The sequence below is a fragment of the Adelges cooleyi genome, unplaced genomic scaffold (assembly GCF_023614345.1).
Source record: "Adelges cooleyi isolate 19-005CV unplaced genomic scaffold, UGA_ACOO_1.1 ACOO_flye_CR_arks_rails_tigmint_CR_PRNA_247, whole genome shotgun sequence".
Lineage (NCBI taxonomy): Eukaryota > Metazoa > Arthropoda > Insecta > Hemiptera > Adelgidae > Adelges > Adelges cooleyi.
Window position 1 is genome coordinate 1300108 of NW_026095912.1, and position 23766 is coordinate 1323873.

Here is a 23766-nt window from a genome sequence, read left to right on the forward strand (position 1 = left end):
AATTATGTGTTGTATTTACAACGGTCAAACTATAACTGAAAAATAAATTCAATAATTGAACAGTTCATATTCATTCCATATGAATTGTTTTAGGCCAGATATTATGTAAACACTAAAATATTATCCAGAAACTTGATATGTTTATTAGCCACCTTAGATACTAGCTTGTTACTACTTGTTAATACACTATTTAATAACTATAACTCCACCACTACTCTAAGTTTATTCGGCACTTCAACGAGACATGAAAAAGCTCTTTCGTAGTGGCAGACTCGGCTGAAAAATGTTTTTATTCATTTATTGCTTATTATTTCAAAATTTTTAAGCATTAAACAAATTTTAATTTTTATAAACTTGTAAATACTGTTTAAAAGTTTGAACATCATTCAAATAACCATTGTTGCCAGGGTTACGAATAACCCTTAATTAATAAAAACAGAATATATTCAACAACCAATTTAAAAGCTAAAATATGCATCAATTTGTAGTTTAGGGTTAAAACAATACACTATCATATGAGTTGCGCTACTTTTACATTTGATTAAGCAAAAATACTAAGTATGGATTACCTCTTCCGCGAATACTTTTGCTAACGCTTCCTTAAAAAGAAAGTATTAAACGTATTACATTTTAAAGCCATATACATTTTTATTTTAATTATCAAACATATCTTCTACTACAACTAAAGTGTGTTAGGTATTTATTTACCGATACACTTTTTAATACGAGTCTTTTAGTAAATTTTAAAAAATCACTTAAATTTAAATTACCTGATTGAACTTTGACATAATATCAGAAACTGTTAGTTTTAAAAAACAAATTACTAAATATAACACAAAAACTGGTTTTGCATGCATTGTAATTATTTTTAATTTATTAAAAAGCTTTAAAAATTATTTCAATTAAATGTAATATACTAATATACAAAGACTGATTTTTATAACACCAACTTAAAAGTGCATAAGAAAATATAACGTATGAAATTTTCGTAGCGAAACGGTTAGGTTTGGTAAAACGCATGTGGTTTTTGTTTGTCTTAAAGCATATTTTTTAGATTCTGTTTTTACTTCATGGATACGGGAAAGTTTGTATTGTAAGGTATCTTATTAAATTTTAACTAATATCAAAATAAGGTCACAGTTGAACATGATGTATAACCACAGATATATTATAGGTTTGTTCGTTTCTTTTCCTACGAAAAGTGTACACTGTTTCATACAAGTGTACACCAAAGCTTTCGTTTTGAAATAGTGTAGTCATACACGCTGTTGTATCATTGAACAAGTTTTTCACACTGACAGTAATGTAAATATGATACCTAATTTTCGGTGTTCATATCTTATCATCTAATATCAACTAAATTGGGTTGCTACAACTTTTACCAACAACCACTTTTTCCAGTAATTATTTTTCTTGTAGAAAAAATGGCGATTGGAAAAAGTGGATGCATGATAAACTTTCAGAAAGAAATGTTTACACTAAATATTTATCTTACACTTTAACATATGGAAAACCTTTTTTTTTTTTAATATTTGTAACTTAAATAAGACACTATATTGCAATAAGGATAATATGTCATTATCTTGTATATAAATTGGATTTCCGCTTAGCCAAGTGTAAAAACTGACTACCTATGCGGAATGCATCTAAAATAAGGGGTAAACGTCTTCTTAAGGTTTTGTCGATTTAGGAGGGATAAGCACTTCTTAGCTTTATAACAATCTCTATTATTTTTTATCTTACCGTAAAAAATAGAATCTATATTACAGGTATCCGTTGTAGTAGCTAAATAGTGTCAGCCTGATCATGGTCAAAAATAATAATGATAATGTAATTGTATTTTGTGTTTAAAAGAAACGATTTATTTTTTATGTATAAAACTTGGGAAAATATTTGTTTTTATAAAAACCTTAATTACAAATTGGAAAATAGGCAATAACAATTAGGTATCTGTACAATTCTTAATGTATGTATACTACAAAACAAATTTAATTGGGTTAGGCCTTGGTAATTGTTTTAAAACTTATGATATATAATGAATTTATAATGCACACAAACAAATTATACAATTTTTTTTATATGTGATGTTGTTAAAGCCTCAACTCGAAATACGTGATGTATGATGATAGTTCGTTTATTTCTGTTTGCTTGTTTTTTTTTCTCAAAATTTCTTTCTCCATCAATCTACTGACTCATATAAGCTAATGTTTGTGAAGGAGTCAGCCAGAAATATTACAACAACAAAATTTCAACGAAAAAAAAAATGAATGCTCTCAGTTTGTTATCTGTACATTCACTGATTACATACTTAACATACTACAATACATTTAAATGACAATTACACTCGAGGCTTTACACTTTAAAGTACTTGCTTCCACAAGGAGTTAAACATAAGTAAAAAAAAAAGCAGAGTTTAAACATTATGTTATCTTTATAAATTGGTCACAAATATAAAATTGGTTCTCTCTATATAAATGTATTGTTATAATAACCCATATATCTTTGTCAACAATATAATGAAATATTTTCATTGTCTTTTTACTCACTCAGACATAGCAACCTGGAAATTGACTACGGTAAAAGTGTAATTTTCCACTTTTTTAAGGGGTTTTCCTTAATAAAAAATAAGTTAGATCACAGACTTTTTTGAGAAAATTGTATATGTTATAGTTCCAATCTAGATAATATACCTTCGGTCTAATTTTCTCAACCTAAATCCCTAAAACTTTGCTTCAAAAAGTGAAATAAAGAAAAAAATTCTATCTTTTCTATTGGAAACTCTTTAAATTCCACCCAAATTTGAAATTAATTTGACTTCTTAGTGTTAAATCTTAAAATTGCGCCAAACAAGTTTTAAAAACATTCAGCCTTTTTTCCAGGAGGAGGGAGGTTGTTGAAATTTTGGGGTTTTCCGTGTGTAATTTTGTTGGTAAAACTTTTTATACTAAAAATGCTAAGGTTATAATAAATCGAAAATATTTTCGAAAAACATACAATTTCGGCACTTTTGCACACATGAGAATGTTTTAGTTTTTTTTTTTGTAAATCTATTTGATCTATGAAAATTGCTTTTATGTTATGTATTCAAACCGAAAAATAATATGTAGGATGAAAAAATACTGTGGAATATTGAAAACAACAATTCGCATAAAGTTACAAAAACTAATAGTACCGACCTATATGGAACACAAAAAAAATATGTGGTTTTTCAGTGAAATATTTTCGCATATGACACATTTGTACAAATAAGAACAGTTACAACGACAACAGCAGACAACACAATTTCGTTTTAACAGCAAATTAATAGATTTGCAATTGAAAGGCTCGATAAAATATCTGTTTATATTTTACATTGCCAATTGAGAATAATTTAAAAAACAACCGGCTAGGTTAGGTTAGGGGTTGATGCAATGGTTGAAATTATTAATATACTTGCTGGAATTATTCGAAAAAGAACTATACTATGCAAAGGCTATACTGACGATTACAAAAATATTGACACATTTCCTAGCGTAGGTATAATACATTGTATAGCTGTTTGTATACATGCACACTTTAAAGCGGTTAACGTGGTGTTGGTAAATTGTTCAATCGACTCATAATCGGTTTTGAAAACTATTACTGTGAAATTATCGGAGATTTTTTCCATACAAATCCATAGGTGTAATTAAAAGGAGGGAGAACCCATCTCTTGAATACCCTCCCAAGTAGCTCAAAGGCTACATAAAAAAATGTAACTTATTTTCTATAAATATGTTTTATAAATGGGTGGTGCGGCGCCCTCTTAATCGGCGTTAGAAGCTAAACTATCGATACTACTAAAAATCAATAAACATAATTTTTGTGGGAAATTCAATTTTGCGTATTTCAGTGTTGGGTAAACTGATTTTTCATAAATACTAAGCCACCTATCACTAAAATACCGCAAAAAATACATGATCCCTAAAGTTGTCATTGGGCTTGTTAAGATTTGATAGATGGTGTTATCCTGGTTTACTATCATAGACCATGCTAGTGTTGAAATAATAATTAATATTTTTTATACTTGGAAGTATGTCACAATATAAATTTGTTGTTTATCCTTATAATAAAAATACTTAGTTAGAAACTCAGGACAACGTTATTGAAAAACAAGATTGTTTTGTAAACACGGTCTACGGGTAGTCGACAAATGTATCTTTACAGGCCTATTGCTCACTCGGTTATCAAGTCACCGATACGTTTTTTATGTGCGGAACAGAAAGCGCTATTTATTAAGGGGCAATGGATAGGCAACATTTGACAAAAGTTTATCTGTTAGCCATTTTTCATATGCCTACTAATTTCAAGGTGAACGCATATTACAATTTTCTAACTATAATACTTTTAGTATTAAAGTTATTTTTCTCCGAGTTATGACGAAAGTTTGATGAAATATGACTTTCGTAGACGTCATTTTCTGGCGTATCTATTGGACGGTTTTCAAGTTTTTTTTTTTCTATGCCAATCTTACTGTTTTTTCTACTGGGGCTAAAAGGCCAATTTTTAATTTAGCGATTAAAAAAGTAGTTAAATGTACTAGAAAAAACTATAAAAAAGTAAAAATTAAAATGCTCATTTATATTTTTTGAAAACAAAAATAAAAAATCGGCCTTTCAGCCTCCATAGAAAAGGTGTAAATTTATAAAACGCAAAAAAAAATTATTAAAATCCGTTCGGTAGACACTTCGGAAAGTGACTCCGCGTTTTAATCTTTATTTGTAATATAAATTTTAAAAAAACTTTTTCAAAAACATGTTTTTCTAGAAAAAAAATTAGTGAAAAGTGAACTAAAAAGTAAAAAAAATATTTTATTACAAGAACAATTTGCCAATTAACTGTAACATATTTTATTTTAAATGTCGATTACTTTGAAAACAACCGAAAATTAACTACAATTTTAAACATCTTTAATTTTTGACTAAAGAGAAAAGCGTGAGCCCTATTCAACAAAGTCCCTAATAAATTTATCAAATAATGTTTTATATCTTAAGTTCTTTTGTAATTTAAATTAGTTTAATATTTGTGTGTGACATTTTATAATACTTAACTCAATGAATTTGGACTTTGTTGAATAGGGCCCACGCTTTTCATTTTAGTCAAAAATTAAAGATGTTTAACATTATTTAAAATTGTAGTTAATTTTCGGTTGTTTTCAAAGTAATTGATATTTTAAATAAAATATGCTACAATTGATTGGCAAATTGTTCTTGTAATAAAATTATTTTTTTACTTTTTAGTTCACTTTTTACTAATTTTTTTTTCTAGAGAAGCATGTTTTTAAAAAAGTTTTTTTTATTTATTTATTTTATTTTATTACTTTTTAGTCCTATTAAAGGTATTTAATAATTGCTGAATAGATTACTAAATTAATTTGGGAAGATTTGGGAAAAAATGAAATTTTAGTGAAATGACCCCTACAACTAACCCTCTGTAGGGCGACCTGGATGTCCGAGTCCCAATATGATTACAGGATATTGTATTGTTCATTATATTCTATGTAAAATTATAAACTATCATTGTAATTACTACATGTGTTTGATAATATTAGTGTGTTTAATCGTTTAATTTATTCGCGTTGTGTCGTTTATTCAAATACTCGATTCCACTCGTTTTCACTTTTATATTATTTGCTAAATATTAGTGGTATCGCAACTATTAAATATGGTCACGTTCGATTACTACTTTGGTTAATTATTTGTATTGAACATAATATTATAGAAATATTTAGCCTAGTGGAGTAAATTATAAGATCCAACACTCCGCCGGTAAAACAGCTTTGAAGTATATTGATGTTGTTATTAGTTCCAGAAATAAAATTAACGATATCCGCTTTAAGAATAAGATGTTTCTTTAACGTTTCCGCCCGTTTCGGTGTATAAAAATCCCGGAAACTATATCGGTCGTCATGCCTAGTAATTTTAACACAGTATTATACTAACACACATTAATAGTTTACTCAAGTTATCAAGTCGAAATGTTCAGGTCTTATTTGTGTTTGACCAAAAAGAAGGCATTAAGCCAACTCGGAAGTCCGCAGATCCCGGAGGGGTAATGTTGAGGATTGTTCGTATAATAATAATAATAATATCTCTTAATGTGATACTATTTCTTTTGTACTTTACTATAATAACTATATATAAAAACTACACTATAATACGTTAATACTGTGAAAAAAAAATGGTATGGCCTAAAAGAGGTTCGCAAGTCGCAGAATTAATTTAGACCAGTTCATCGTTTTGGTGATTAAAAGATTTTGTTTTTTAATCCATAGACAATTTATTTAAACTATTCGACAAGTATACTTACCAAGAAAATTTAAACTCTTACAATACAAAATTATTCCAGTGATAAATACAACTTGTGTATATGCATTTTAATTAAAAAAATATATTTCCACGAAAGAGTTATTAAAAAGACTAAACTGATTGAGAAAGTTTAATACATATTAGAAACGCTTTTAAATAAAGCTCTTAAACTTCGAGTTTCGTTATAATTTATTTTCTTATAGAATTGCTTTGGAAAAAAAAAAATTGTTTCTACAATATTTCGAATTAAAAGGCTGTTCGTATTAGTGTGACATTTTGAAAACTTGAAAATTGTTTTTTTTTCAACCGTGGTATTTTTGGTGTCTTATCTGAATGTCACAGAAGACAATTTTAACAATAATTATTATTGTTGTCGATGGGTTATAGTTGTTTTTGTTATTTTCGATTCTACAAGTATAGACGAATCCGTATTATAAGATTTTTAAAATTTCCTATTAAAAATAATAATATAGAAAACCTTTAAATTTACATTTTAACCGAAAATATGTTGTTTTATATCATTTTTATTTGGCATTGTCATTTGTCAATATTCTCTATTCTGTATTCTTTTTTTTGACAATTAATTTTTTTATTATTAACATTCCGCCACTCCCATTTAACTAACGGCGCGGCAGTTGGGTCGCAGGCTGTTGAAGTTAGTCAGAAAAAAAAGTAATGCAGATTCACTGACTACCATTAAAATTTAAGCAATTCGATTTCATCTTGAGTGGGTGGTCATAACTAAGTGTAGTCTTGGCAAACATGACATTTTTAGTTTAAAATACAGTTTGAGACTGGAATATGCCTCCTTTTCCGAATCAGAAACAGTTGGAATTATTTAATTTCTTTATAAAATTGGGTATGAAACAAAGACAAATCTCATTAACATTAGTAGTTTTTGAATAGTTGTGTGTTGCTTTTGGCGAGTGTTGTTTTACTCAGTGGACAGTTGTAATATTGAGTAATAATCGAATTTGTATATAAGCTGCACAAAAGATTTGTGTGTACTCAATTTGACTTATTGCAAATGCTACACGGTGCAGTCAAGTGTGTGTCAGAGATTAATATTGAAAAAATATATATCTGTTTGAATATGCCTGTATAGTTTACACGAGTAAGTGTGTATATTCTGTTTACTATAGTAAACGAAAAGCACTAACGTTAAATTTAAATGACACTACAAAAACAATAACACTGCCCTGTTTGGGCAACTATGGACTAGGTTTTGTTTTTTATTATTTGTATCCGGATTATATTGTGTTATTACAAATAGCTGGTACATTATTTGTTTTTTTTTATTTATTGTTTACTATTGAAAAGCTAAGGTAGTTGTTTTGACTAAAAACAAAAAAAAATGATCAAAACAACATATGCGCGGCCTTTAAAAATTACAAGTCGCTGGCAAATAAGGGAATAGACAAAACAGAATTGTGTTGTTGATTTTGTTGGGTTCGATCTTTGTTTACATACTACGAGCTTAGACTTTTCTTTTTTAACGATATCGATAATATTGTAGAAAACGTTTTTTGGGGTAAATTTTCAAAAAAAAAACAACTAAACAATATATGTATTGTTGGACATTGATTTCGACTAGGTCCTAAAATTGTACCTGAAAAATAACGAAAGACCTTTCTTCTTTTCTTAATAAAATATAATATAAATCTCATTTCGGAATTTCAAAATAATTTATTATGTGATATGTTTTGTTTTCTTTGCTGTATAACTTTGGAGCCGTACAAAAGGAAATCAATTGGACAAATAACTATCAACAATTGTTATTCATTTAATTGTCAGCATGAGTTGTGATTTTATCTAGCTAATAACGAAACTTAATTAAGTAATAAGTTATCTATAATATGTTTTCACGTTTTCTAAATTGCAATATAAAAAATTATCATCTGTTTAAAACTACAAGTGGACTTATCCCGTTACCCTAAGTGATTATTTTGGCGCGTACTGGCCCAGACGTCTTATCTAATATTGCGTTAAACTCGTGCAAGTATTCTTTGGTTGTTACTGTTTTTTTAAATATTTAATCAGGTTTCAAAGTTGGGTGTTGTACCTACTTTTGAAATCAGATGTTCTACTGTCTTGGATCAGTTCCTATCTCCATGATAGATCCTGACAAGTTTACAAGGTAATGGTCATATTTATCTCTCAATAATTTTAGTGGACATTGACTCCTGTTTTCATTTCAGTTAATGGTCTTTGATTACTTAATTTCTAATAAACGGGTTTGTTAGAAAAACTATTGTTAGTAGTTCAGGAGTTTATTTTCAGTCCAATATTTTGTCGCCATCTCCTAATCTCTGTTGAGCGACGTTCAAAGTTGCTTAGACTAAGATTCCCTTTCCTCTAGAAAAAAATACCTAAATATATTTTTTATGGGCACTAATTTTATTCAACACCAAAACACACTGAGGTCTATGTATGCAACATCAGTAATACTATTTTCTCATATACATTGTCTATGTGATTTGCTAAACTTAATACTTGGCCAGTATACTCAACTCTAATTACAATGTTGTTGTATTTTTTTAATTTTTTTTGGTATCTGTTAGAGTCTTATGACTTCTATCGGACCTACATTTTAACCTACGTATATCATTAAGTTTTGACCCGAGGATTTGGAAATTTTATAATATTGTAAAATAACCGAATTAGGTATGTACTTTCATGGTTCAAGTACATGTACAAACAACAAGCGAATAAGTAAACAGGAAATACGAATGCGAACATTATTGTATTTGTTAAGATGTTGCAAGAAAGATATTATTTGTGTTTTTTTTTTTACAAACTTTAAGTAGTTCATACGTCTTGTGGCAATAATCGTATAAGCACATTTTATTTTTTTATTAGCTTACACAATATAGTATGTATATATTTTTTATACACATTTTATTTTAGTTATTATTTATATTCGAGATGATAGAAACAAAATAATCGTGAAAAATTTAAGGGTTTTTCTTTATAACTTTATAACTTTTTCCCACTCAAAATATATTTTCAATCTAATTTTCACACTTTGAGTCCCAAAACTATGTTAAAAAAAAAGTTATAAAAAATGAATAAATGCTAATTATTCAGTTAAAACATATTTTTTATTTTTTTAGCATTTTCGCTCGATTTTGAATAGGAAGGCCGCAGGGTCTGATATAGACATTTTAAACCACCAAGAAAAATATCTTTAGGAAGCCGGTTCCCATAAATAAAATAAATACCTCTTGAATGAGTAACAAAACCGATTTTTTATAAAGAAACTATGTTTGAGTTATACCATCACAACTGACCCATAAATGTACCTACCATATTTCAAACTTCAACCCCAATTCGTTTGAGATGCACAAAAGAACCCAAAAAGGCCTACTCAAAAAATATCTGTGCTTTTTTTTATATTTATTTTCTTCTTAACCACATGGCTGCTCCTGCCAATAGTCTAGAAATCGTTCAACATTCCACCTACCTTAACATTGCCAACATTGACTTTTTGTTTTTTTTTTAATAAAAAAATCCTTTTAATCGGGTCATACAAACTGGTAAATCATTCAATCATTCAATAATTAATAATACACATTATAAATGCAGGAAAACATTTTAAGGTAGACCTATGAGGGGAAATACTTTATTTGCTGTCCAACACCAACAAACATGTTACATTTAGTCTAAAAAATGTTGACCGAAATTATTTTCTGTATACCAAGGACTTATGTCAAACTATACAGACTCATGTAATATAAGCAATTGTTTGTACAAAGATTTAACTGGGAGCACTTTAAATTATTTATAGTTTTAGACTGTGGAGCCTTGTTATAATATGTCGATTGAATAAGGTATTCCAGAATAAAGCAGAAAAACCACAAGCTATTTTAGCTAAATATTATACTATAGTTTATTTGAGGACAAAAAACCTTAAAGCACATTTTATTAATTATATATATATATAATATATATATATATATATATATATATATATATATATATATATATATATTCATATATTGTTTATAATTGGTGTACAAAAAGGGGGAAGGGGTGAATTCAAACTATGATCGAGATAAGGTTTTTTTGTCATAACAAAAATCCAAATCCCTAAAAAATGTTTACTGTAATGCAACTAGGAAATGAAATAGTTAAATATATGACTAAGAGTATTCGTCGCTTGTAAGACAGTAGTTGTTTACCAAATAAATGCTTTTGAAAATACACTATTGCAATATACGCAATAATAGTTATGTTATGAATTATCAATGAAATCGAACAACAGGAAATTGGTTATAGTTTATTCAGTCGGTTGACACACATAACGTTGCAAAACAAATATTTGATATTTTGTTTTAAGTTAAAAGTTTTGCGTCATACATGGGTCTTGAAGAAATTGTCCAATATCTCATAGTCGACACACTTTAAGAGTAAATAAAAAAATAGAAGCTTAATACAAAAACACATTTGAAACGGATTTCGTATAGATCTTTGATACTCGAAATTCGTACGAAATAGTAAAATAAAGAATTAAAAAAAGTTCACATCTTCCCATTCAAAAAGTTTACAGCAATTTTCTTTAGAGTCTGTAGCCAAACTTCTTTTTATTGAAGAAAAAAATCACACTTTAAGCCTCAATTTCGGTTCTCAGAGGGTAGTTTTCTATAAACATCATTGTTTTTTTAAAACTTTACACCGCCGGTCACTTCCACCTACTGTTATGACCATTTCCGCCGGTAAGGTATTGAAACGCATTGATCTGCCATTATTTATGTTATGTTTCTAGACACAAAATGTTTACTGAACCACTAAACTTGTTTTTTTTATGTAGCAAGCCTATAGATCACAAAATACTCTCTAAGGGGGGTTTAATCGGACCAAAAATGAAAAAAGGCCCCCATTCGAACATAGAACTACCGATAAAGGTTGACAAGCGAAAAATGATCATAAACCCTCCCCTCCAAGTGAGGTGGATACTTTTTCATTAGATTCGTTAGTTTTTCCAGCAAACTTTTAGGACAGAAGGAAAAGTTCGGTCGAGTCAGAATCGACACTACACCCCGGCATTCGTCCACTCTAAGGGCTATACACTTAGAAAATATACTGTTTTTGTGTACTGTTATTTACACTGATGTTGTTGTTTTTTGCATTATATTTTTCAATCCGCCATTCTTGCCCTACTGCGTATGTTTATTATAAACACCATATAACACATAATGAATAATATTTGATCAATTATTTCACCCAATAGAGTACCTCTGCCAGTTGGAAAAAAGAAATTCATGTGGGTGTAAATAATTTTAGAAAGTAGGTCACAATAATGTGGACCTGCATACTGTCCGAAGCATTATTTTCATTACTGCGTCACAAGTAAAGTTGAACATTTGTGCAAATACACCGAAAACCCGTAAAATAAAAAAAATATTTGTTTTTTGTGAAAAATCATTAATTATTTATGTAAGACTTAACAAACAAACAAACTTGTTTTGGTTGCATTTAACGTCGTACCGAATTGAGTTGTTTGGGTATATAAGTAACCCCAGTTGAACACCTAATCCATACTAGTCTTTTACTTTGGGCACAGCGAGTGTTTGAATTTTGACCAACCCGAAATCTCAGTTCATACATATAGTATTCTATCATGTCGACCCGTTTGTTCAACATGTTCTTGGCGACCCTATTGATATTATTCGTTACGTATAAAACTTAATAACTTTGCAAAAAAAAAAAAGTATTGTTATTTAAAATTTATCTATAATTAATTTTTCTTGAAATTGTTTTTTACAGGCATTGATTGGCAGTATAAACTGCGGTGATGACGATGACAATCCACAGGTAAAGTTTAATTAAAATGATTTTTTTTTTTATAAAAACAATAAGTATTATTTTTAAGAATATATATATAAATGAGTTTAACAATTGATAAAAAGCAAAACATAAATAAATAGAAGTATGGAAATCGTCTTATTCAGACGTTAATGAAGTACATGTCTTAACCGAAAATGGTTTTATTTCTTATAACCAATCAAATTGTTCATAAATAAAAATATTAGCTAATTTTTGGTGGTATAATTATTTGTGAAGATCAAGTAAACATTAGCTCATACCCTTAAATCAAATTAAACTTTAGCTCAGAGACTTATTTTTATTAAATGTAGACTAAAAATGGGATTGTTGTGTAATTAAAAATCATATACATATTATACATGTGTATATTTTTCAGTAAAATATTTCAGCATAAACAATATACTTTTACTTTTTTTTGTATATGTGATAGGAGGGCATAAATCGGTTAAGGTGCCAATTTATTTTTTAAGCTTTTTGTGCAATACATTATTTTGTAGTTGATAGTAAAATTCTAAATTTTTTTTAGTACCGTTATGTTTTTCCCACGATACTAGTAAATTGAATTTAGTCCAAACGTTTATTTTTTATGAATACCATTTATAATAACATTTTTAGACATCAAATCAATTTTTTTATTTTTCCACAAATCAGAAAAATTACTTTTTAAATATTAACATCCATATTAGAAATTATAGTTTAATAACGGAACCACAACCTAAACACATCATAGTTCGTATTTTGCCACTTTGTACAATACCTACTTATTTTAAAACATGTAGCTTAACGGGCCTCGAAGGCGCTAACTGCGATCATGAGATGATTTACAACAAACATAGTGTACCTACATACAAATACGAAATATTAATTAAATTTTGTTTTGTTTACAAACTAGGAAGACCCCAGAACGAAACGTCCTCCGATTACTGCCGACCTGCCAGTAGACATTGTACGTATACTACTTGGTTGATTTTGCTAAAAAAATTCGAATAATAAAAGTATGATTTAAGAATAAAAAATATATAAAACGACTAAATGTATGTTTTTTCAACGGTCATTCTGCACCACTATCTTATAACCGGACCAAAATACAATCTGAACAAATAAGTTTTTTTTTTTTTTTGTAAAAAACCTAAAAAATGTAATTAAATTACAATCTCTTATTGACAAAATAATAGTTACTCCTCAATTTGAATCGTTTCGAGTGTCACGGGACTATTTGGACAACAGTATATTTCTTTGGACGTCTAAACATTTCGAATAATTGTTTTGTTTATTATATTTTTACAGGCCACGCCAGATTATAACCATGGATATGACTATACCCAGGAGAATTCATACCATCGTGACAATAGTGGCTTTGCTTACGGCACTCGTCAACCATATTATCCTCAACAGACCGGAGACTATAACACATACGGTTCACAGTATTACGATGATTAATACAATCAAGTTATATTATTATTTTTTTGCGTGTGCGTTTTAATCATGTAACGATTTACTCAATAAACTATTATCATAAACCTATAAAACACTAAAATGTTTTTATTAATGTGAAAAAAATCCCAGCGGTTTCCGTAGACTCTTGACATAAGAGTACCTAAAATAATTATTATGGTTTCTGCTCGAAATCCTGTGCCGGTATATAGATCTTTATTATCACATACATGTAGGTACATTGTGCGTAGGTATAGAAATCAAAAAAACAGTTTAAAAAAGTATAAGCTGTTCCTGACTGTAGTGTATTGAATAGTTGTTTATACAATGAAATACACACACCTCTTAAAGTGTAAAAAAGACTATTCAGGAATAGAAATATACATTAAATAATTCAAGTTCTGCGTAAGGGTTGAATTGAGATTGAAAATCCCAAGATACAAAGGTCTCACAGTCTAAGTAAATCTAAGTTGTAGTATATAATCAGAAAAATATTTTGCACGAGTATTGTTCAAATATCAACTTGTTTTCATATTAAGGCCCAGGGAAGGCTAATTTAATTGAATATGTACAAAATACGCTGTATTGTTTAATTAAATATCAAAATATTTAAAATATTCGTTATTACTCTTAGTAACTCTTAGTTAGTTCTTTTTAGTTACTTGATAATTTAATGTGTTGTTAATTTTGCACGTTATGTATATTATAATACTAGCTAATTTTTTTATACAACATCGCAAAAAACCTGTCATAAGGGTATCATAGTTTAAACACCCACACATAGACAACTATTAATCACTTATAATTTAACTTAAAATGTAGTTATAATTTATTGACGTGCCCACTGTACCTTAGTCGTAACAACACATTCGCTTTACAGTTGTGTCAGCCTTATTGTATATTGTTTAAAAATGCTCTGGTCCAATTTTATTAAATATCAAAACAATTGAATTTTCCACTAAAAAAATGTATCCAACAATTTTTTTTTTAATGACAAAATATAAAAAACATTCTTATATACCGAATTGTTTTAAGTACATTATTTATTATATTATTTAATTTTTATTCACTGCATCATTTAATATTTTAGTATAATTAAAAGTTTAAAAAAATATGACATTTAAATACATTTTTGAATTATTTGAATGTTGTAATTTACCTTTTATTTAAAATCATTTTTTATTTTAATTATAATTTATTTTGTTATTTGAGCATTTAGCTGAATTATTATTTTCATCTAGATAAATTTTATATTAAAATTATCATTAATACAATGAATTTAGTATATTCTATAGTGTGACTAGTTGACGATATTATACATCTTAATAAATTATATTTCAATAATTATTTGGTTTATACGCATGTTTATTGTGACTCGTTAATTGGATTACTTAAACTATTATATAAAATTAAAACTAACCAAAATAAATACACGCTTTAATTAAAAAAGCTGTCCATTAAAAAAAAATAACAAAAAGGAATTACAAGTGTCATAATTAGAAAAAAAAATCTTGTTGGTATTTATTTGTTAAATTATTTATTTTTGCAAATTTAATAATAATGCACCCATGTAAACATAAAAGATACATATGTAGAGGAGTATGAAATAATATTTAAATAATTATATGATAACAATACTATTAAACAAATCAAATAAATGATAAAATCCAAAATATTGCTTAAACGAAAAATAATATGTGTTTTTTATTCTAATACATTTTAATCATTGCTTAATAACCTTAACTTTTTTAGTAATTTATGAGTTACAATATTTTCATACAATCGTAAACCAGTTATCAGACAACTGTTGCAGTATTTTACGGTATAACTTTGGAAATATTAGATTTTCAGACCTTGTCTTATAATTATGTAAGGTTGGTTGTGTTTTGTCACGACAAGAAATACAATTTTTAGTATAGTATAATTATTTTTACGGTTAATAATATAATAGAATATAAGTGAAGTGTAAAGAACCGATGGTAAAATACCATCACGTCCCAGATATGTTGTTAAACATAAAAAATTTAAATAGATATTAATACATGTATATTTTTATTTAAATACAAAAACGAGTATTTGAATGCTTGTATCCGGTCACTTACGATAAAATACAATCGCCTTGTTTTTCTTTTTTCGGCGAGCCATACCGCAAACGTTCTATAAAAAACTCTTTGTTCTAAAACAATATTTTTTAAATTAATTTTCTTGATATTTATTTAAGTAAATATTAAATTGTATTTATTATATCAGATTTAAGTCCATTATTTTTTTTTTACAATATATCGAGCACTCAAATATTAGTAGTTTTTAGGTAAGCTTAGTTTTAGAAAATCTAGTGTTACATTTATAATAGTAGAAAGCCGGTTTAAATAACAATTACCGTCAACCCTAAACTAATATTATAATATCATTGTTTAATAGAACAGAAATTAATTCAAATATGTTTTAAGAACTATGACCAAAAACCGAAAATGTGCATCGAATACATCCCAGGGCTGCTCTACTTTTATAAATTTTTAAGATATAATACTGTGTTGAAGTACCTCACGAATGAACGCATCATATTCGGCTTGTTTCTTCGCCTTATCTTCTGCTAAAAAATAAATACAACAAAATCATAGGTATATCAATCGTTGAGTAGAAGTGCGTTTTTTATTGAGTATCACAAATCATTATAAATATGGTAAAAATAATATTTTTTTCGAAATTTATGTTAAAACTCAATTAAATACTAACCAACGCTATCAGTCTGTGGGTGATTATCTGTTACGGGTTCGTGGTCCAGGCTCATAATATTCTTGCCTTTCTAAATTTATATTAATATATAAAGAAGTATTTAAGTACAAATATTTTTTTCTGACATATTTTAAGTTCCAAGAATTATACACTATAAGATAACAATACTAGATAATAACTTATATGCCAAATAATAGTGTATATAGTTAATGGTTTACAGTCAGCGTAGCCACTTTTCATCGCTTAATATTTAAAAATTATGTACTCTAAAATTAATTGCCTACCAAAATCGTGTGATTTACACTGCCTTTACATCTGTTTATGATATAAAAATAAATATGAATTACCTCATTCTGGTAGTCATCATCTTTGGCATCATCAACCTTATCTTCCGCTAAAAATGTTTTAACGAATTCAACAAAATCTTGTACCAATCGTTGCATACATGTGCGCTTTTTTATTTTTATACTTTTCAATTGTATTAAGTACCAAATAAATATAAAACGGTATAACAGACAGCTTTATCGAAATTTGTACTTAACATTATTACTTACCGTTTTGATTTATTTTTGGTTCTTCACTTTTTAGGCGTTGAAGACTTTGATTTTTTTTTTCATATATTTCAGCTACCTATAATGTTATTATTATATTTATAATTATTTAAATAAAAAAATGTTTCCAATGAAATATTTTAATACCTATTTTAGTATATTTTTACCAACTTTTGTATATTAGTAATAATGCTAGTGAATGACCTATCAGCCAATGAATAGTGTATGTAGTTATTAATCTACAGTCAGAGTAGCCACTTTTTATCGCTAATCATTTAAAATTGATCTACTCTAAAATATCTCTTACTCTGAAAATTTTGAAATTTTAATATTGACATAGCGCATTGAATACATTTTAAACATACATTTGTTTAAAAAAATTAACGATTTTTAATTCCTATTTCAAAAACTATTTTATTAAAACACATTTTTTTATTATTTAAAATAACCTTAGGATTCTCGACTTTAATGTTTATTTTATTTAAAATTTAAATTAGTATGGCATTTTTCAAATTCAATAATTTAAATGATCTAAGAACAATTTTGTATAAGTTAATTAACTAATTTAAATACATATATATAAAATTGTAATTCTTATCAGTTTTTATTTATGAACATGGTAATTTTTAATTAAAAACTGGATTAAATAACCATTAGTGTCATCCTTAAATTAATAAAAGGCACTAAAAATTCGTTAATAAAACAGAAAATATTTTCAAATCTCTTAAAAAAATATAACCAAAAGCCAAAAATTTGCATCCTCTTGTAGTTAGTTTATAGGTAAGTTTAAGTTTGGTAAAAAGTTTTTTATTTATATTTTTTTACAAATTTGATTTATAGAAAACCGAATTAAATAAATTTTACTGTCAGCCCTAAATTAAAAAGTCTGTTTAATATAAAATATTAAGTATATGGATTACCTTACTGTGGTACTCAGCATTGTTTTCCTGAAAAAAATGCATTAAACATAAAATATACATTTGTTTTATATTCATTTTAATTTTAAACATATATTGTTTTTTAAAATGTTTAAAAATGAAATGTAGTAATATGTGAGTTGCATCATTTTTTCATATGTTTAGGAAAAAAAGTTTCTCACCTTTTCCAGGTCCTTAACAGCGTTCATCTTTAAAATAAAGAATTAAACATTAAATTATATTAACATTTGTTTTAAGTCCATTATTATATTTAACATACATTATTTGTTTAAATTATTAAACAATTTTTCAGCTTTAATATAGTAGTCATGTAGTTACGATAACACTTTTTCATATGGGTTTTTATAGTACCCTCGGGGGGTACTAAGTAATTAGTACTACGGATTTGGCGAGCCCGGGGCCCCGAGCCTCACACTGACTTTAATTAGTTAGTGTGGACTAGTCTGCCAGGTTGGGGGTTGTGCGTAGGGCCGACAACCTTACTACATAAAAAAAGTAAATATTAGGAAACATCAGCATTTTAAGCATCGGATGAAAGTGATAACGGATTTACAAATCGGAGTTTGGAACGTGCGATCGTTGTTTAGGGCTGGAGCTTTGACGACATCTCTATCGTGTCTTGAGCGATATGAGATGGATATTACTGCTATTCAAGAAGTGAGATGGACAAGTTTAGGGAGCTTGAAGTCTCAAAGAATGACTCTATTTTACAGCGGTGGGGACAAACACGAACAAGGTGTAGGATTTGTAGTAAAAGAAAATGTACTACCACGAATTACAAATTTCATTATTATAAATGATCGTCTATGTTACATAGAGCTTAAATGTAAGTGGCACAATATGATTCTAATTAACTGTTTCCCCCCACTGAAGACAAAAATGAGGAAATAAAAAATGAGTTCTATGATAGTTTAGACATGCTGTACGATTCTCTATCAGCTGATAAACCGAAATAATAATCGGAGATTTTAATGCAAAATTTGGAAAAGAAACGATGTATAAACCAACAATTTGATCTGAAAGCTTACATGAAGAATCTAATGACAATGGAAATAAGTTGATCTCATTTGCAGCTGCTAGGAATATGACTGTAAGTACCACATGTTCCCTCACAAGAATATTCATAAACAAACATGGATTTCACCATGTGGATATGTAAGAAACCAAATAGACCACATAATAGTTGATTCACGAATTAAGTCTTGTGTAAGGGATGTAAGAAGCATGAGAGGGAGTAGCGCTATATCGGATCATTTCCTCGTAAGAGCAAAAATGGCTATCAGAATATCAACAAAACGGCGAAAAAAACAGAAATACAAAGAGAAAGTAAATAGGGATGCACTGAAAACACCAATAGCTAAAGTATATCAAGAAAAGATAATGTTGAAATTACAGAATATACAAGAAAGACCAAATATAAGTGAAACATGGAAAGAAGTAGAACAAATAGTAAAAACCATAGCTGAAGAAGTATTTGGGTACATACCAGGAAAAACAAGGAAAATGTGGTTTAATGAAGAATGTAAAAGGGCTCTACATGAAAAAGATAGAGCTCGCATGAAAGTGCTACATGAACCCAAGGAAGATAACAAAAGATTGTTAGCACTTATACAAAGAGACGCAAAAAAGGTGATTAGATTGAATAAGAGACTGTGGGAAAAAAAACGCATACAAACTATAGAAAATGATAGAAATAGCCATTCGAAAATATTTTTTTGGGAAAGCAAATGAAGTAAGACATGGTAACAAATCCAGACCAACGGTTATGAGAAAAAGTAAAGGAACGCTTCTAACAGGCAATAAAAAAATCGCATGCGAATTCAAAAATATTTTTGCAAAGCTTTTAAACTAGTCAAGAATTAATATTACTGTAAACGAGCTAACGACAGTAGAATAACTACTCGAAAAACCATCAAAAAGTGAAGTAGAAACGAGATTAAATATGCTTAAGAATAGTAAAGCACCAGGTGAAGATGAAATAGCATCGGAATGTTTAAAAAAGGGTGGTCCATGCTTACTGAACCAGCTTCATAAATTAATAAACATAATCTGGGAACAAGAGGAAATACCCGAATCGTGGCGAGTCTCTGTCATATGTCCTGTTTTTAAAAGGGGAGATGTCACGGACTGTGGGAATTATAGAGGAATCTCTCTACTCAACACAACTTAAAAGATTCTGTCTAATATACTTCTGATCAGAATCAATCCATTTATTAAAGAAATAATAGGAGAATATCAAGCTGGATTCATGATTGGGAGATCAACAGTTGATCAAATTCATATAGTTAAACAATTAGCTGAGAAAAGTCACGAGTTCAATAAAGATGTACACCGTATGTTCATCGATTACAAAGCAGCATACGATTCGATTAATAGAGAAAAACTATGGAATGTCATGAGCCAAATGGGAATACCAGCAAAATTAGTCAAAATGATAAAAGCATGTACATATGAATCCAAAAGTAAAGTAAGTTTTGGAGGAGAGGTATCAGATGAGTTCCCAGTAATGACAGGAATCAGACAGGGAGACGCGCTATCGGCAGCTCTGTTTAATATCGCATTAGAATCAGTAATGCGAAAGGTATTAATCCAAGCAAAAGGAATAAAAATGGACAACAATAATGAATTAGCCGTAGAAGCTTTCGCTGACGATATAGCCCTTATAGCCGAAACAGAAAATGAACTGAGAAATACAACTAGCATCCTACTAAGTGAAGGTAAAGAAATTGGTCTGAAGATAAATGAGTTCAGAGCTTCAAGTATCTAGGGGCAGAGATCAATGAAAATGTTAATAGCCATGAAGAAGTTAAAAAACGACTTATGGCAGCAAGTAGATGCTATAATAGTCTAATGTCACTATTCAAATCAAGATTACTATCAATTAAGTCTAAAATAACGTTATATAAAGTCATAATTGAACCAATTGCTCTATATGCATGTGGTACATGGGCCACGACAAAATCGGACGAAGGAAAGTTAGGAGTGTTTAAAAGAAAGATATTAGGGAAAATTTTCGGTCTAAAGAGAAATAACGATGGAGAGTATGAAATAAGAAACAACGAAGAAATGGATAATCTCTATAACGAACCTACCATTATTGGGTCCCTGAAGAGCACAAGGATAAGTTGGGCGGGGTACGTATGGAGATCAGAGGGAATGATTGGATGAATAACTAAATGGAAACCCGACACTAAGAGACCTAGAGGATGCCCTAGACAGAGATGGATGGATAGAGTACAAAAATACTTGAAACTTCTGAACGTAAGGAACGCAGAAGAATATGCAAACGATAGAGAGAGCTGGAGACAATATGTTGTTGCGGCAACGGGCCTTAAAGGACTGTAAAAGCCCAGAAGAATGAGATACGTGAGGAAGGTAAGATGATTGTCTTAAATTAGGTATATCATCCTGTATAAAGAATATTAGCCTAAACTAAAATAAAAAATTAAACCACCACAGTCTAAGCCAAGCACTATCAAATCCAGCACAGTCTAAACAAACTTCTAAAGAACAAGAGGGATTATATTATGTCTAAAAATAGTTTTAAAATTGGCACGCCTAATATATTTTTGATTAAAATGTTCAGAGCATTTTTTATGAATTTATAGCACATACCTTTGAAATATGAAAAAATGCAGTCCTATTAATTGGAAAGTTGGTCTCTATTTACTTTTCCAAATTTTACACCTCCCCCAATACGCAAACTAGAAACAATAATTACTGATCAAGAAAATAAATCGGTGGCTTTGAAGTTAAATACAGACAAAAAAAAAAATTGATATGCTTTGCACTGAAATTTAAATTACTATGTAGAAAATAAGCATATCAAATGTATTCAACATAATCGAATGAAATATAAAAAAAAATATTTATTACGTTCCAATCAAAACATTTTTGTTAAAGGATTATTCGGTAGGTTCGAGGACAAATATTATCATTAAAGTACAGATAATCTTACAATACCAAAGTATTATTTTTTTATCTTGTATTAAGACTTATGACTAAAGAAAAATAACCGATAAATTATTAATTAAACCAAGTGAGATATTGAGAGCCCACGATAAAAAAACACCCTGTAGGAAATTTTATTCGAATAATGTACTTATTCGAAAACATCAAACAATATGTATATCGTTTACCATGATTTTTTTTTTTATCTCATATTAAAATTTTAGACACAAGCAACAAAAAATGATCACGTACAATATACGTTTTAAACCAAGTGTTATACGGACTATGTAGAAACAGTTGTATTAAAGTATGACGCAAAAGATAATGTTATTTGTAAAACATTAAAACGATACAAGTTTTTAAAAAATAAAACACTCATGTAAATTGGAACTTAATCATAATATTCATATGTTCATATGAATATTATCAACATAGAATATGTTCATATTCTTACTATTTATATTATTTATATTATTTTATAATTGTAGAGTACTCATATGAAATTCCTTATTTAACATCTTAAGTTAGTTTAAACCTAAAATAACAATAATTTTATATATGTTTAAGATAAAATATTAAATATGAATTACCTCTTCGTTGCACACATCTTCTATCGCTTGTATCACCTTAAACACAAAGTATGAAATATAAAATTATCACTTGTATTAAGTCCATTTTAGTTTTTAACATAATATACCAAATGTTTATAATTCAAATTGTAATTATGGTTACATTTTAGCTTCGATGCAAAGCGAGAAGGTATTGGTTTTACTTTGATGTGGACTTTTTTTTTATCTGTATACACTGTAACTTTTTTTATACTGGACCAATTCCTTCGAATAGCAACTCTATAAATCACAAATTTTATCTAGTTGGTACTTTGAAGAGGGTAAAAGTTGAAAAAGTTTACTTCTTCACAGACGAAATTTTAAAAAACAAAAAAAAACCGTACGAGTTTTTAAGTTAGAACTTTTACTGGCTATAATTTCGAGAGAAAAAGTTGGATCAAGTTGAAATTTATTTGGGATATTTAATTGGTATGCCCGCACATGTCAGTTGTATCAAATTTAAACTATACCCATTTCCAACCGCCCTAGGGGGGGGGTACAAGTTTTTTTGCCGTAATTTTAAGACTTTTGGGTTGAAAATTTGCCAGTAGTTGGAACTCATATGTATCCATAACATATTAAACGGAAAAAAAATTCGGCACTACAGTTTTTTTTAATTGCCGGAAAACTGTGTTTTTGCAGATTGCGTATGTTTTAACAAAACCACCTAAAATCTTTAAAACAAATTTATCAAATCATTAAAACAATTTTATGTATATCTATGCAGAATGATACTATTAAGTTTTGTGCTCAAGTACCACTTTTGATTTTAAGTTTACACAAATTCAATTTTTTTTTTTTTTTACTTAAGTTCTTTCTGGCTGATTAAAATTGAGAATTGATATTTGCATATTGTTATACTGTTATTCATTTAAAGATTGAATGTTGCTTGATTGTTTAAATTGTCTAATATTAGATAATTTGCTTCGTGCTATTTTTAATTTTTTAGTTTATCAACTTGTAGCTCTAATTTTGTATAAAATATTTTATTATTTTATTACTATGTTCAAATTAAGATATATTTTAATAATAATTAAGACATGAATGATAATAATTTTTTTTTTGACTAGATCAAATCTCGTGAACATTTAACATCATGATACTGCTCCTATACTATTATTGAAAAAACACAATTTTTAAAATCTCCATAAAAGGTTATTGTTAAATAACAGGCAACAGCCGACCGCTAGTGGCTATACACGTTAGTAATATTTAACTAATAAGTAATATATGTAGGTAAAATTCATTGTTTCATTGTTTTCTCAATCACAGTACCAGTATACGATTTATTTTAATTCAAATGTAAGAAAATCAATTTTTCTTTAGAAAATAACAAGAAATTAATATACAGAGTGGGACAGTAAAACGGCGATTTTCTAATGTATTTAAATGGGAA

At 28.3% G+C, this 23766-nt stretch overlaps 3 protein-coding genes across 4 annotated transcripts; 2 read left to right on the forward strand and 1 right to left on the reverse strand.

The window, feature by feature from the left end:
- Nucleotides 1–11879: 11879 nt before the first annotated feature.
- Nucleotides 11880–13666, forward strand: LOC126836892 (uncharacterized). Of its 2 annotated transcripts, XM_050570602.1 has the most exons (4): nucleotides 11880–11997; nucleotides 12093–12140; nucleotides 13045–13098; nucleotides 13440–13666. In XM_050570602.1, exons 1-4 carry the CDS (start codon nucleotides 11947–11949, stop codon nucleotides 13590–13592), a joined length of 306 nt encoding a protein of 101 aa, XP_050426559.1. In that variant the 5' UTR covers nucleotides 11880–11946; the 3' UTR covers nucleotides 13593–13666. The 2 variants fall into 2 exon arrangements, with proteins under 2 accessions (XP_050426559.1, XP_050426560.1); XM_050570603.1 differs by lacking the exon at nucleotides 13045–13098.
- Nucleotides 13667–15470: 1804 nt separating this feature from the next.
- LOC126836934 (uncharacterized) lies at nucleotides 15471–17999 on the reverse strand. Its single transcript, XM_050570654.1, has 7 exons — nucleotides 17973–17999; nucleotides 17794–17820; nucleotides 16877–16952; nucleotides 16670–16716; nucleotides 16323–16392; nucleotides 16130–16179; nucleotides 15471–15762 (listed from the first exon to the last, which is right to left on the reverse strand). Exons 1-7 carry the CDS (start codon nucleotides 17997–17999, stop codon nucleotides 15685–15687), a joined length of 375 nt encoding a protein of 124 aa, XP_050426611.1. The 3' UTR covers nucleotides 15471–15684.
- A 913-nt stretch (nucleotides 18000–18912) lies between these two features.
- LOC126836936 (craniofacial development protein 2-like) lies at nucleotides 18913–19542 on the forward strand. The gene has a single exon (XM_050570655.1). It carries the CDS (start codon nucleotides 18913–18915, stop codon nucleotides 19540–19542), a length of 630 nt encoding a protein of 209 aa, XP_050426612.1.
- Nucleotides 19543–23766: the final 4224 nt, after the last annotated feature.